This window comes from Coptis chinensis, chromosome 3 (genome assembly GCF_015680905.1).
Source record: "Coptis chinensis isolate HL-2020 chromosome 3, ASM1568090v1, whole genome shotgun sequence".
NCBI classification, from domain to species: Eukaryota; Viridiplantae; Streptophyta; class Magnoliopsida; order Ranunculales; family Ranunculaceae; genus Coptis; species Coptis chinensis.
In genome coordinates this window covers 29643226-29658019 of record NC_141458.1, presented here as the reverse complement: position 1 = coordinate 29658019, position 14794 = coordinate 29643226, and the positions used below count along the sequence as shown (strand labels likewise).

Here is a 14794-nt window from a genome sequence, read left to right as displayed (position 1 = left end):
ACCAAAGAGTACGTCTTGCTTCTACGTATCCATTGTGCATATATCCTCATCAGTAAGGTGTGGCTTTTGACGTACAATGTTATTATATGTCCAAGGAAAAACTCGCACATTACCGATTAACAAATAGTTCATGTGATACGTACCTAAAGACTAAAGCCAGACTTAAGAAAAAATCAATGAAAACTAAGAATTTCTTGCCTTATTGATGGTCCCATGTCATAGTCACTTTTTAAGTGTGCTTCTATAATTTCAAACTCGTACTATTGGCCACTTTATATCTCCTAAAATCAACATGTGCTTTTTCTATGCCAATAAAGGCTTTAAGAAGACATGCATTGTCCCAAGATAATAGACTTACGGAGGGGACTTTTACTCGTTAGTAACGTCTACTAAAAGGTACATCACTAATATCTTTGTGTTGTGGAGGAGATTGTTTTTTAGTACTCTTATCAAATTCCAAGAAAATTAACCTCCTCCTTTCCTGACCAAACTAAATAACAGCCCTGAAATAAGAGTACTTCATTTCTTAAATCCCAGCATAGCCTACTCCCAAAAGAGCATCACATTTTCGTTTTACCTTTATTCTACTTCAATCAATGAGAACAGATCTAATTGCTTCTCTTTGCTAATCCTTCTAACAGGCCACAGAGTATCTCTTGGTTCCACTGTCACCGTCCACATATCCATATTACATAGCTTAAAATTTCTCTTTTCATAGAATTCTCTTTAAAGACCAACAACCAATTACGTGTTGTTAAGCATATTGCTTCGCAGTACACTAGTACTCTTCCCATATTCACAAAACCCATTATAAGATGCCAAATTAAAAATAGATAATCTCATTCCCCTGAACTCTGTAAATGACAGCCCTGGACTGGGAGTACTGTATTTTCAATGTCCCAGTGTAGCTTATTCCTGAAAAGAGCATCAAGCTTTCCTTTTACCTTTATCTACTTCAATTTACAAAAACAGAGGCAAGTAACAGAACACAGAGCACCTCATGCTTAATACATAGATTAGAATCTCTCTTTTTATCGAATTTCTCTTTAAGGATCAACAACCAATTACCTGGTATAGCTCATCATATTATCTCCAAAACTTCATTATATTATCTTCCACTTCCTCTACAATCCACCACAACTCCAACGTTTCCCATCATATGCCTCATCCTCCTTCCAACTACTATCCTCATCAGCAAGGTGACGTACCCTGTTCTAGGAAAACCTCCCAATATTTCATGTAATATGTACCTAAAGGTTAAATCCAAACCTAAGTTAGATAAAGTTAATTAAAACTAGGGATTTCTCGTCGTATTGATGCTCTCATGTAAAAGTCATTTCTTGAGTATGTCTCTCTAATGTAAAACTCCTACTAGGCCGCTTCATATCTCCCCGAATTAATATGTGCCCTTTCTATGCCAATAAAGGCTTCAAGGAGACACACATGGCCCCAAAATGGTAGCCTTACAGAGGGGACTGTGACTCATAAGTTTCATCTACTAAAAAGTACATCATTATTATCTTTGTGTTGTTGAGAAGTTTTGTTTTCGAGTACTCTTCCCATATTCCAAGAAAAGTAACTCCTCCTTTCCTGACCAAATTAAATAACAGCCCTGAAGTGATAGTATTGCATTTCTTAAGTCCCAGTATATACCCTAATCCCAAAAAAGAGTATCAAGCTTTTCATTTACGTTTATTCTACTTCTATCAATGAAATCAGATCTAATTGCTTCTCTTCGCCAATACAACTAACAGACAACAGAGTATCACTTGCTTCAACTGTCACCCTCCACAGACCCATATTGAACACAGTAGAATTCTCTATTCATATATTCCTCTTTAAAAACCAACAATCATTTGGAAGGCCAAACTAGCATATAATGTTATGGTGTACAATATATATAACTCAAATAGGCACAAAACATGTAAAAATTAACAATAAGATGATAATATTAGTTCCATACATTATCACCAAAAACATCAATACATTCCGTCCAATTAAAACACCAAAGTGTCAAACTGAGGCAACTCAACCAAGATAACCAGGAATCTTAATCCTAATAAACAAGATACTCATAACATAAGCAATAACAAGAGAAGCAATACCAGCAGCAGCAAAAGACACCTTAACACTTTTGGCTCGATTACGATCAAGTGAAAGATCCATCAATATAATCCCAATTCCACCCAACACAAACATAAAACCCGAAGACAGTCCTTCAATTATATACTGTCCATTTACCCGACCAGGTAAAAACACGACTGGTTTTACAGTACCAGTAAATGGATCTTGTGTTGAACCAATACCAGGTGGCTCAACTATGACGTCATATACGAATCCGGATACGACTAGGAAATATGTTAATAAGATTAGGGAGAAAACTGTCATTGCTGACGGCAGTGTAAATGACGGGAGACGGAGACGTGTACGGGGGATACGGAGGAAGGAGTATGGGACTATTTTTAAGATGTGGAATAGTGGGTCCATTGAATTGGTTTTTGGTGCCATTTTCAGAGGTCAGATCTCCAAGTGTAGAGAAGACACTGATGAAAAATATAACTATTTAAGTAGTTGGAAATCTTTTTTGTTGGGCCTGGTATAGGGCCCATGGACTCCGAATTTAAAAAGAACTCTATATGTACTTGGTGATCGAGTTCATTATCTGGATACACAGAACATGGAACTAGATTTTAGAAGGTGTTTTTGGGGTTGGAGTAAGGAAATTGAAGAGAATGTTGATAGGAATGTGAAGATTGAGTTTGATGTTTGTATGCTTCGTATGCTTGTGGAGATGATAATATTATTAGTCGAGCATGCCATGGAAGAAGAGAATTATCTAGTATTCATCAAGAGCCTTTTTCGAAAACAGTTCCGTTAGTTTACTTGCGTAAGCATTATGATGATGTCTGTTACAACCTCAAATTTCTTAGTCTATATCTCTCCTCCTCCCTAGGGTTTTTCCCTCTCCTCTAGTTAACTTCCCTTGTTCCTTTTTATACTTCCCCTTCTCAACTCTCCCTTTTCATCCTCCGGTCTCTCCTTGGCCCATTCAACTGGCACACCCAGACCATTAGGCCCAATGGGCCTAAATAAGGTCATAACAGTTGCCCCCTTCTTGGTACCGCGGACCGTTCCCGTTCATTCGGTTCGTGGTGCCAAGAAATCAGAGTTTGCCATGTTGGGCGATTGGGGTGGTATGGATGCACCTTTTTCTGTACCTGCTTCTTAGCATTCTTCTGATTTTAATTTCATTAATTTTAATTTTTCTTTATGTTCAATTTTCACAGGTGTTTTGGGTTGCTTGTGGAACTCACTTGAACAAGGACATTTTCGATAATCCGACTACATTTGATCCTTCTCGCTTCGAACACCCTCTGAAACCAATTCCTCCATATGCGTATGTACCATTTGGAGCAGGGACTCGGATGTGCATAGGGACCGAATTCGGGAGAATTGAAACGCTCGTTGTCATCCATCACTTGGTAATAAAGTTTGAGTGGTCACTGGTGGATCCCAATGAAGCGATCAAGTGTCAACCGTTTCCATATCCATCACTGAATCTTCCAATCAACCTCAAACCCATACTTCCATCGTCAAAGATATAAACTTCAATGTTCGACGGAGGTGCACTGTAACTGATCTTGTTATGAACCAACTTATGTTGGTTTAATGTGATTCTAAGCCTTTGTACTGAACAAAACTAGTGTGTTCAAAGTTAAACGGACTTCCATATGTCAAAAATGTAATTCACTGGCGTGTTAACTGTCAAGCAACTATCTATGCGTTTTAAACACTATTTCTCTTCCGATAAAATATATTGTTAAGTCAAAGAAACATTTGAGATATGTTTCTTTGACTTAACAATGGTTTCAAAAACATCTAGTTTGAGTGCGTAAGGCGACGTTCGTAGATAGATAAATGAGGTACACAACATTCGCTTGCAATCTCGTAGTGCCCCAATCTCTATGTGCGATCAATATCTGATTTGAATGAATTGAAGTAATTGTTCAAGCAATCACAAGCTCCGGAACAACCTGAGTTTGTTGTAAGCAGATATATCTAATTGATCTGGTTCTTTTATGGGACTGAGGCCCCTCCAAAAAGACCAGGTCTTCAAGATATTATTACTATGCATAACTGCCAATCTTAATTACGAGTCCACTAGAAGATTATGTGGTTTTTCAACCAAATAATTAGTTGACAGGAAACGAAATAATGCATGCATTCTATCTGACAGACGTTCTGCTATGTGGAAGTCTAGTTCTATATATTCTTGGAGGATAAGTAACAAATAACTTGACCATCAGTGTGAAAAATCAGTGCAGCAAATGCTATAATAGCCATGACCATCATTTTGCTTTGCGCCTGCAAAAACTTGGCTATAGGGAAGTTCACGGCATATGCAAACGTTCCAGCTGCTTCAGCAATATTACCTCGTTGTCCAATTAACTTCAGCAGTGGTGCAGAGCTTAAACTAAAGCTTCATTGGCTTAGGGAAACAATCAAGGACTAGAGATATTCCCTTGAGCGAGCTGCGAGCCAACGGAAAGCTCAAAAGGTGATCGTTTCATATTACATGCCACAGCTAAGATGTCATGCAATGATCCAAGTGAGCTCAAAGTAATTTACATAAATATGGAAATTGTAGCTAGAAATTTTGACCGTCAGCATGACAAAGTAATGAAAATGAGCACAAAAGCATGGACCACCTACCTCAACAAACACAAGGCCAAACAGATTCGGATCAATATTAGGAATTTCAATATATATATATATATATATATATATATATATATATTTCGATATTTTAAATAGTTTGATTACAAAAAATGGTCCTATATGATATATATCGGTTTTTGGGTACACCGATATATTCATCGATATCGATATTTTGGGCCTTGCACAAAAGCACCTACCTCAACAAACACAAGGCCAAACAGATTCGGATCAATATTAGGAATCTATATATATATATATATATAGATTGTATGTCTAGTGTTTCACAGAGTTTAGAACTGTCCTCTTTAGTTCCATGATCCAGCCCTTTTACAAGAAGTGGCAAGACAACCATCATATGCAAAATAAGTTCCGATAAAATATTTTTCTCCAATTTAAACGAGACAAGTGCATTATATCAAGTTTCACTAGTATAAAACCACCAATCAGCAGCACATAAAGTTTCTATTCAAAGAATCTGCAAGTGAAAACATTTATTTCATAATTAAGAAACAAAACTAGGAAATCACTTTCAAATAGAACTACAGTTGAATAAATATAACTTCAACCCATATCTTTTTACAGGAACTACAAATGATGCCAAACTGTATTGAAACACAGAAAGAGATGCCTCCGAACCTCTCACAGAGAATAAGTTCAATATGCAACTATTTTTCACTTATAAAATAAGAGTATCCCCATTCAAAACAAGTTCAAAATATAAAGAACTGCTTGAACACCTAAACAAACCACTGTTGCATTCATAAACTGCTTAGCAGTTAAAAGAAAGCCCCTTCTTATATGTTTCCACGTTGAACAAATTATTTTAAACACAAATATATTGTGAAATGATAACACCCTCCATCTTTATGAACGCTAGTCACCATTTTCCTCATAATCCACTCTTTTCTTTTGACCAAGTACGAAAGTATCGTATATGACTATTTGTTATATTCGCATGCCCCCAAGTTGATGCCGGCTGGTTTGGTAAAACCAACTAGGGATCAACTAACAAATGTAACTATTGGATCCGAATATCATTTTGCCCCCAAGTGTTTGATTCGAACCGGCGTACCATGCCAAGTCCAGGGACAACAATTATCTGCCCCCTGAGTCTTTGATTCGGACTGGTGTACCATGCCGCGTCCAGGAACCTCCGCCCCCAAGTGTTTGATTCGGACCGGCATACCATGCCAAGTCCAGGGACCTCCACCCCCAAGTACTGCTAGTCCTCAGGGATACTTAGCTCTTTCCTTGCTTAGGTTGCCCCCAAGTATTAATTAGGACAACCATTCATGCCCTTTTCATTTTTCGGACTGGCTCAAATGCCACGTCCAGGACGTACTTTCGCATTTTTCATGTTTTGGAGGGGCCCTAACGCCGCATCCATGACTTGCATCATTTTCATGTTTCAGAGGGGCCCAAACGCCGCATCCAGGACTTGCAACCTTTTCATGTTCTGGACGAGCCCAAATGCTGCGTCCAAGACTTGCGCCCCTTTTCATGTTTCGGACTGGCCCAAATGCCGTCCGGGACTTGCGACCTTCTCATGTTTGAGGAGGGCCCAAACGCCGCCGGGCGTCAGTCTTGCAACCTTTTCATGTTTGAGGAGGGCTCAAACGCCCGGCGTCGGGACTTGCGCCCTTTTCATGTTTGGATGGCCCAAATGCGGCGTCGGGACTTGCGACCTTCTTTTCATGTTTTGGATGGCCCAAATGCCGCGTCGGGACTTGCGACCTTCTTTTCATGTTTGGATCGCCCAAATGCGGCGTCCGGGACTTGCGACCTTCTCATGTTTGGAGGTCCCAAACGCCGGCGTCCGGTCTTGCAACCTTTTTTCATGTTTTGGAGGGCCCAAACGCCGCGTCCAGGACTTGCGCCCCTTTTCATGTTTGGATCGCCCAAATGCGCGTCCGGGACTTTGCGACCTTCTCATGTTTCGGAGGGCCTAAACGCCGCGTCCCGGTCTTGCAACCTTTTTCATGTTTTGGAGGGCCCAAACGCCGCGTCCAGGACTTGCGCCCCTTTTTCATGTTTTGGACTGGCCCAAATGCCGCGTCTAGGACTTGCGACCTTCTCATGTTTCGGAGGGCCCAAACGCCGCGTCCCGGTCTTGCAACCTTTTCATGTTTCATATTTCCATCACTGATATTTTGATATGCGCACAATAAAATTTCTTTTACCAAATTTATAACTAGATAAGAAGAAGCATCACAACAATACAACGTATATGTGGTAAGATGAAAAAAGACTAGAGACCTTGAGCAATGACAACTGACTATCGACTATCAAAGGAGGAATGATGAGAATCCAATTAATTATTATTCTGACTAATAAAGAAAGCATCCAGTCACTTCCCTAGCATTCTAAATCCAAAGAGAGCACTCCTCACCACATGTTGAGGTATGATGGATCATATATTCTGATGCAAACAAGAGAACTATAGCAAACATTCCCAATACCCTGTTTCATCCCTTATCATAAGATGTATGAACACCAAAATACCAAATCATGTATAAATTAGAACACATTATCGTATATTCTATGTCAGAGACGCAGACTAATCAAAGTTGTGCGACTTACTCAGCCTTGGCTTTGGCTCCATGTTGGAACTTGGATGCCTGCACATAAGTTCTATCATAGCCATGTTTTCTGTCATGGTTACATTGGTTTGTTCGATCAAATGTAATAGTGTTAAACACAAATACTAACACAAACAATTCTTGTGCAGCTTATCCCTAACGTTGTTCATTATGAGAACTGGACAACAATTATCGGAGACCATTTTCAAGTTCCTCCAGCGACAAGAACGAGCCTACAGAAAAAGGGCCATATCCTATTATTGAATGGGCTCACTGAGTCCACTCGTCATCTTCCCCAAATGAAAGTTAACAATGTAACACAGTATTATAAATGAGATAATGTGGGGTGATCACAAAACCCTTAATCAGTAAATAAAACTTCAAAATACCTTGTAGATCTAAACCCATAACTATTAACAACCAAACCGACAACAAAATAAACACCGTCACCATCGAATCACAGGAAAATAATGGGTTTAAGAAACCCTTGATTTTCGCCATTACAAATTAACTAAAAGGAACAATTAAAGAAAGAGTTATGGAGAAAGAGAACTAAGAGCCATTAACTTACAGTGCAACATGACCTCTCTTCATTGTAGTCCAATAGAATATACAGTTCCAAGTTAAGAGAAGTCCAAGGTAGTAACGAAACTAGTGACCGAAACACCTTGTCAATCCCAATATCATAGATCTGATTTACGCCTCTTATATAACCATTAGTTCATCTTTGAACACAAATCTTTTCTAATAATAGACCAGCAGCTCCATCTTCAGTAGCTGCCACGTAATGGATGCCCTTTTGGACGTGCCTCTGTCAAAGCAACTTGTTGCTGGAAAGTTGTTTGTTGGCCAGAAACTTCGGATTTGGAGAGTAGTCTGTTTGTTTATATTTTGTGTGGAGAAATGGTGGTAGGACAGCGGATCTATTTCACTTGTTTGTGTTTCCCCAAGTAGGTAATTCTTCCCCTGGTGCGTTAGAGAACAATAACTTTTTATTCTGTTCTCCACAGATGTCCAAGTTCTTTGCTAGTCTTAAACTCAAAAACGTATTTCAAAGACATTTTTTGTTTAGAGATTGAAGAAGAAGTTGAAAAAACAGTATTACTAGTCGAAACAATAATGAAGAAGAAAGAAGAATCAAAATAAGAAGAAGAGATGTGATAGATCATAGATTTTGAACTTGACAGTCGAAACATAGCTTTTTGTTTCGGTCCCCACAGACGGCGCCATTGTTACAACCTCAAATTTCTTAGTCTATATCTCTCCTCCTCCCTAGGGTTTTTCCCTCTCCTCTAGTTAACTTCCCTTGTTCCTTTTTATACTTCCCCTTCTCAACTCTTCTCAGCCCTCTCCCTTTTCATCCTCCGGTCTCTCCTTGGCCCATTCAACTGGCACACCCAGACCATTAGGCCCAATGGGCCTAAATAAGGTCATAACAATGTCTATAAACATCTAACGGAGGATCGATTGTCTGAGGTGATTAGCCGTGAGAAGTGGGATAATATCAAGGAAGATATATCACGTACTAGTGATAAAGCTCTAAATATGAGGAGTGTAATAATATGAAGAAGCTAACGATTACATTTTTCCTAGAGGCTACAGAATTTCTTTTTGTCAATGAAAAAGAGTTCAATGAGGGGATAAAGGAGCAGTATATTAAGTATATTGAAGAAAACTTCACGAAAGAAGGGTGTCCCATATGCTTCGACACGCTACTAAGTGGACGGGATGTTGAGCTCTTGAGTTGCTCGCATATGTTTCACCGAAATTGCGTCAAGACGTTCGGTTCGCAAGACACTTGCCCCATGTGTCGAACGTCGATGTCGCGTTTGAGAGGCTCTACTGCCGGCAATTCACATAGGCCTCGAGAGATATCTACTACTTGAGAAGACAAAGGTGATAGTTAAGTTGCGTCAGACTAGCATAGCGCAATACAGATTCTAAGGAAAACTGAGGAGCTCCCATGGGTCGGCGTCAATACTTGTCAAAGCCATCAAAAACATATTTGCCAATTTTAGTTGTAAGAGCTTTGTTCATGTAGCTGCTGACTTTTTGGCTACCTAGCCTAGAAACTATTTAAATTTTGATATTTTTATAAATTGAGATTTTCATATATATTTGCCAACTTTGAAATTTTATTTATAGTGTGAGATTTATATGTACCTATAGGAATTCTCTTAAACACGGACAATCCGTTACGGGGACGTCATCAATTATCTCTAATATAAAATCAAATTCCTCACGTGTTTCTCTCTCATGTCATCAATTATCTCTAATATAAAATCAATATATAATGGGTCCCACAAAATAAGATTTCTGAAAGTTTAATAAATCCCTCTCACGTGTTTCTCTCTCTCTCTTCACATTTATTATCTTTTTGTTACTAAGTATAAGAAAATTTTGGGCCCACCAACATATCAATTACTTAATTATATTTTTATTTTCTCTCTCCTCATATTTGTAAGAAAAAAATTCCTCTAACGTTAATGAAGAATGATTACAGAATATATTAAAGGTTTCAAATTCTAATGAAGAGCATAGTGATTTTATATTGGTCTTCATTGCTTTTTAGTTGTTAAGACATTTTTGACACACTACACAGTGCCTTGAAGCTTTAAAACATCATAACAACACCAGTAAATTGTCGTAATAGTGTTAAAGCTACTATGAAAAAGTGCTGAAAAAAGTCAAAGGTCAAGGGCTCAAAACCAGATAATTGAAAGTCACGTCTTTAACTCATAAAACTAGAGATGGATGACCTTGCTATAAAAGAAGACTTGCTCAAAACCTAGCTTGCTCAAGAATATATAAAAAAGCAAAAGCATAAATCAACATAATGAGGTGCCTTGATTGTAGAGGGAGAGGGCAAATCAGTCTTTTATAAAAGTAGGAGTATAAAACCTAAAAGTAGGAGGAGAGAATACACTTAGACTTATTCTAGTGTCATGTAGGAGTAATATAATCTTTATTTTCAAGTCATTTACATTCAAGTTTTGTTTTTACTTTTTGTTCTTCAATTCATTCTTTTTCATTTCAAGTTTATGTTTCAATCTTCAATCAAAGTTGTTTCATTTCAAGTTTATGTTTCAATCTTCAATCAAAGTTCATCAATGAAAGTTGTTTCATTTAAGTTTAGAAAGTTTTAATACAAAGTTTGAGTCATTCAAAAACAAGTCATGAAAGTTAAGAATCCTACATTCTCTTCTTCATAAACTCCCATCAATCCATCTTCTAAACAATTTATGGTGAACCTCATCAATCTCTATGAACTTACCATAATACAACAAATTTCAAATGGCACTACCGTTATGAATTGAAAGAACATGGATTCTTGGTTGAGCTCTAAGAAGGGAAGCATCATTCTATCCCCTCTATTTCTTGTTTTTCATTTTTTTCCGTCATTTCATTTCCTTATTTTTCAATACTAATCTGTTTTATTTCAAATCAAGGTTCAAGGTTGAACTACTAGAAAGGAGCTGAAGCTGTTGACGGAAGCCGACAAAACTTCGCTGAAACTGGTGGGACGACCGCCCAGCCACCTCCAGGCACTTTGCTGCCATTTTTTGACTACTTGATCCAATTTGTCTTGTGGTTGTAACTACAAATCTGGATTTTGTAATATAGTAGTATAAATTAGTGAACTTTGTTGTGATAAATACAAATAAATAATAATAATAATATTTTTTTAAAAAAATACAAAAATCAAAAATCAAAAATATTAGGTTATGTTGGTTATGTATGTTAGCATGAGTTGATCACTTGGTTGAAGTTGTGCAACTTACCAAGGATTAGAGTTTTCATTGCCTTGGGAAGTTCGAGTGTGTGAGGCGAGTCGTGAATCATACACTCGCACACTTTGAATCAACTTGGTAATCAACACTCTAATTACGATTAGCTCTAGTTAATATAATTAATCTGTCAGTATTAATATTAGTATTAGTATTAGTATTAGTTTACTTTTATGTTTTGGGCTCTTGAAGGCAAAGTTGTATAATTATTAAAAACCCGAATTGTAGGCTTTTTAAGTAGGCCTTTTTGTAGCATAAAACAGGGAACACTCGAACGGTTGGGCCTGATTCTCAGATCACGCACCAACCAACATTGCATTCTCCTCAAGCAGCATGTAAGCACGGCTTGAGTGGTAAACTCTAAACCTCCTCGAATCCCATATAAGAGGATACCTTATGTGTTCAAGCATGCTTACATTATTGCTTGATTTTAATTTTCACACTGCAATTTCAATTCATGCATAAGGCTGAACCCGAGCCACATAACAACCATTGGGAAGTCATTATCTAATGTAGATAAACTGGACGTTGCTTGATTTTTGAAGCCTAAACCAAACAAACAAATTAAAATCAATCAACTATATCCTAAAGTAGTCATGCTCCTCCAGAAAAGGACAAAAATATAGCCACGAGGATTTAGAGTAATCAGTTACCAGATTTCGGTGGACCAACTACCTTCCTCACTCCCCTCCCCCAGATTCATCGTGAGTGAGATTCTTGGTATCACACCACTTGGTGAAGTGATTGCTTACTCTTCTAAGCCGTGTAGTAGATCCATCATAGTTTCGAGCCCAATTGTCCGTTTGAGCAGGGCATAGTAATTTATAGACCAAGCAAAGATTTTCAAAACTCCAACTTGCAAAAATAAATTCCGATTGTTTGAGCATCCACTACATCGTTTGTGCATGTTAGGATAGTTTTGTTATCTTACTAAAAGTGCATGATACTGCATTCAGGCATTACAAGGTTTAGCGAGAATAAAACTTACTCACGTAGGAGTGCACGTCGTCCTAGACAATCTTCAATTTCTCGCCCCCACCTACTAAGATGGCCGACGAAGACATGCAAGCTAAAGAGCCTCTCTCCAACTTCTTCACACCGTTACAAGATGGACCTCCATCTTGTATATGACTCACACCGCTTAATTAAGAATGATTTTCGCATTCTACCAAACGTGTTCAATCTTCTACTCATTTTTCACGGGTTTGAACACGAGTTACCGTACGAACATCTACGCCGGATATATGAAGTATGCAATACTTTCCACCATCTAGGCTTCATCGACAATCAAGTGATGTTACGAGTATTTTCTTTCACTCTAGCTGGTAAGAGTCACGCATGGCTTCTTTCTCAGAAGCCCGATTCCTTCGATACATGGGAAAAGGGATATTGGAAGATATTATACACATTGTCTAAATCATCGTCCTCTCTCACTCTTAAAGATAAGTTAGTATTTGACCCAGATAATAATGTCATCGTAAGGACATGGTCCTTATTGTAAGTTAGATATTAGAGTTTAGTCCTACTTGTAAGTACGTGTGATGCACACTCTGGCTATTTGAAAATAGCAAACAGTATGACCACAGTCAACTGATTGAGTTGACTGAATTGACTGACAGTCAAGTAATAGAAGTAGGACAAAAACTAATATTTCAGCATTTTTGGACCAAAGTCTAATTATCATAGTAATAATATGACTAATGTCTAAAAAACTATGTTTATATCTATATTTTTTTGTTTTTCAAAACATTAAAAATTCAAAATCTAACTAGTTTCAAATGGCTAATAGTTTGATTAATCAAATCCTACAAAATTAATCTACTAAACACGAAAAAGAACTTGTACCTACGGGATCATGTTTTGTTCAAAGTGGGGCGCGGTAGAGGGAGTGAGAAGGCGCGGGCGTGGCTTGTTGTTCACCTTTTGTTCCGAGCTTTTGACAACTTCTCCCGGATCTCTGCCGTGTTCAAATGGGGAGTTCCGTTTGATTGAATCTGTAGTAAAACAAGAAAACATGAGTAAGTAAATACTAAAACATAAAACTTGAAAATAAATGAAAAAGAGTTAAGGGGAAGAGTTTCAAAATGGTTGTTTTCGTTCATCTTTTTCCCAAGCTTAGATTCATGACAGCGGCGCCATTTGAAGTTGTAAATATTGTGGTGAGTGTTGAAGTTTCTATCATAAATCTTAAGATAGGAGGAATGATGATGAATGAAAACAAAAATTTTGTCAACTTTTCTTAACCACTTTTTCTAAATCTAAAAGAGTATTGAAAGACTAGTTGTTAAGAGAGGAAAAATATTGAAAATAATAAAGTTGTATAAGATTAAAACATGAAAGAAAATGAGAGGAAATGAGATAGTTTTATCACCAAGTCATACTCATTTGATGTCTTCAAATGAGTGTAACTAGTGTTCTTAAGATTAAATGACAAGGAAGTTTAAATCCAAGTTGATTGGTATGACAAGATTAAACAACAAGTATTGAATGCAATGAAGAACTTGAAAAAAAAAACAAATAGATTGAAATAAAATAAATAACAAGACAAGAAAATAAATTGCAATAATGTAAATCTACCTAAGAAAACATGATAAAATTGATTTCAATTTTTGGGTTGTCAAACCAAAAATTGGATATTGCTTTATCTCCCTACTTTTTGCTTTTATACTCCTACTTTTACAATAACTAATTTGCCCTCTCCCTCTATAATTGAGACACCTCACACATTTGCTTTTTTACTTTTTCTTTTTTCTTTATGCTTTTGTTTTTCCTTTTTCTTCTTGAGTAGTACTACTTTTGAGACAAGGTCATCCATCTAGACAGTCTTCTGAGTTAAGGACACAAATTTCAGTCTTCTGGATTTGAGTCTTTGATCTTTGACTTTGATTTTGACTTTTTTAGCACTTTTTCATAAAAGCCTGAGTCTTCATAAGAAGCGTTAATAAAACTCTTTTTGGCGCTAAAATGCATCTTTTATGATAAGTGGTCTGAAATGGCATATAACCTGCAAAAGGCAGTAAAAGCTATGAGTTGTCTGTTTATTATGCATAAGAAGGGTTGAAATGCAGTAATGTAAAGGTAATAAATGCACATTTGGGAGCTAATCATATACACTTTCAAAAATGCTAGTGCCTGTAATACGTAGTTTGACCAGCGACGGCGAAATGTGTTAGATCTGCGAAACAATATATAGCGAATAGAACATAACCAAATTGTCAGGCCGACCAAAACTCAAGCTGTGAAACTTGGTCAAGTAATAATTGGAATGTTTCCAATGATCTACGAAACTAGTTCAAGTTTTGTATAACATAACAGATTTATAGAGTAAAGGATATTATTGAAGTGTATACATCGAATGATTCATGCATATGCATAAGTTACAATCTAATTGTATTAAACATCATGTACAAAAAGTTCGTAGCTGATCAGGTCAGCTTTCCCCCCATGGAACTGATACGGTTGTTGACCTTAAGTCATCAATCAGAGAGAAATTAAACCAATGCTATGCTTAACATATATGCAATTTTGAAACGCCTGAAATCTAAGTCCAAAAGTTATTAATTACTCCCTTCGTTAGGTCCATCTCTAAGTATATGAAGGACGCCCATATATTTTCAATGGTAACTATCATGCTAGAGTAATATATGGATCTTTCAATTCACTAATTCACCCTAAAATACCATGTTAATCAAAGGGTGTAACAACCTA

The 14794-nt window shown here is 37.2% G+C and overlaps 1 protein-coding gene and 2 long non-coding RNA genes across 3 annotated transcripts; 1 reads left to right on the top strand and 2 right to left on the bottom strand.

Moving 5' to 3' along the window:
* Nucleotides 1–1912: 1912 nt before the first annotated feature.
* Nucleotides 1913–2552, bottom strand: LOC147509074 (uncharacterized). Its single transcript, XM_086601370.1, has one exon. It carries the CDS (start codon nucleotides 2506–2508, stop codon nucleotides 2029–2031), a length of 480 nt encoding a protein of 159 aa, XP_086457496.1. The 5' UTR covers nucleotides 2509–2552; the 3' UTR covers nucleotides 1913–2028.
* A 512-nt stretch (nucleotides 2553–3064) lies between these two features.
* On the top strand, nucleotides 3065–3896 carry LOC147509073 (uncharacterized). The gene is made up of 2 exons (XR_015218356.1): nucleotides 3065–3194; nucleotides 3288–3896. It is a non-coding gene; the product is annotated as an uncharacterized LOC147509073 (long non-coding RNA).
* Nucleotides 3897–4121: 225 nt separating this feature from the next.
* LOC147509072 (uncharacterized) lies at nucleotides 4122–8628 on the bottom strand. The gene is made up of 2 exons (XR_015218355.1): nucleotides 7870–8628; nucleotides 4122–4532 (listed from the first exon to the last, which is right to left on the bottom strand). It is a non-coding gene; the product is annotated as an uncharacterized LOC147509072 (long non-coding RNA).
* Nucleotides 8629–14794: the final 6166 nt, after the last annotated feature.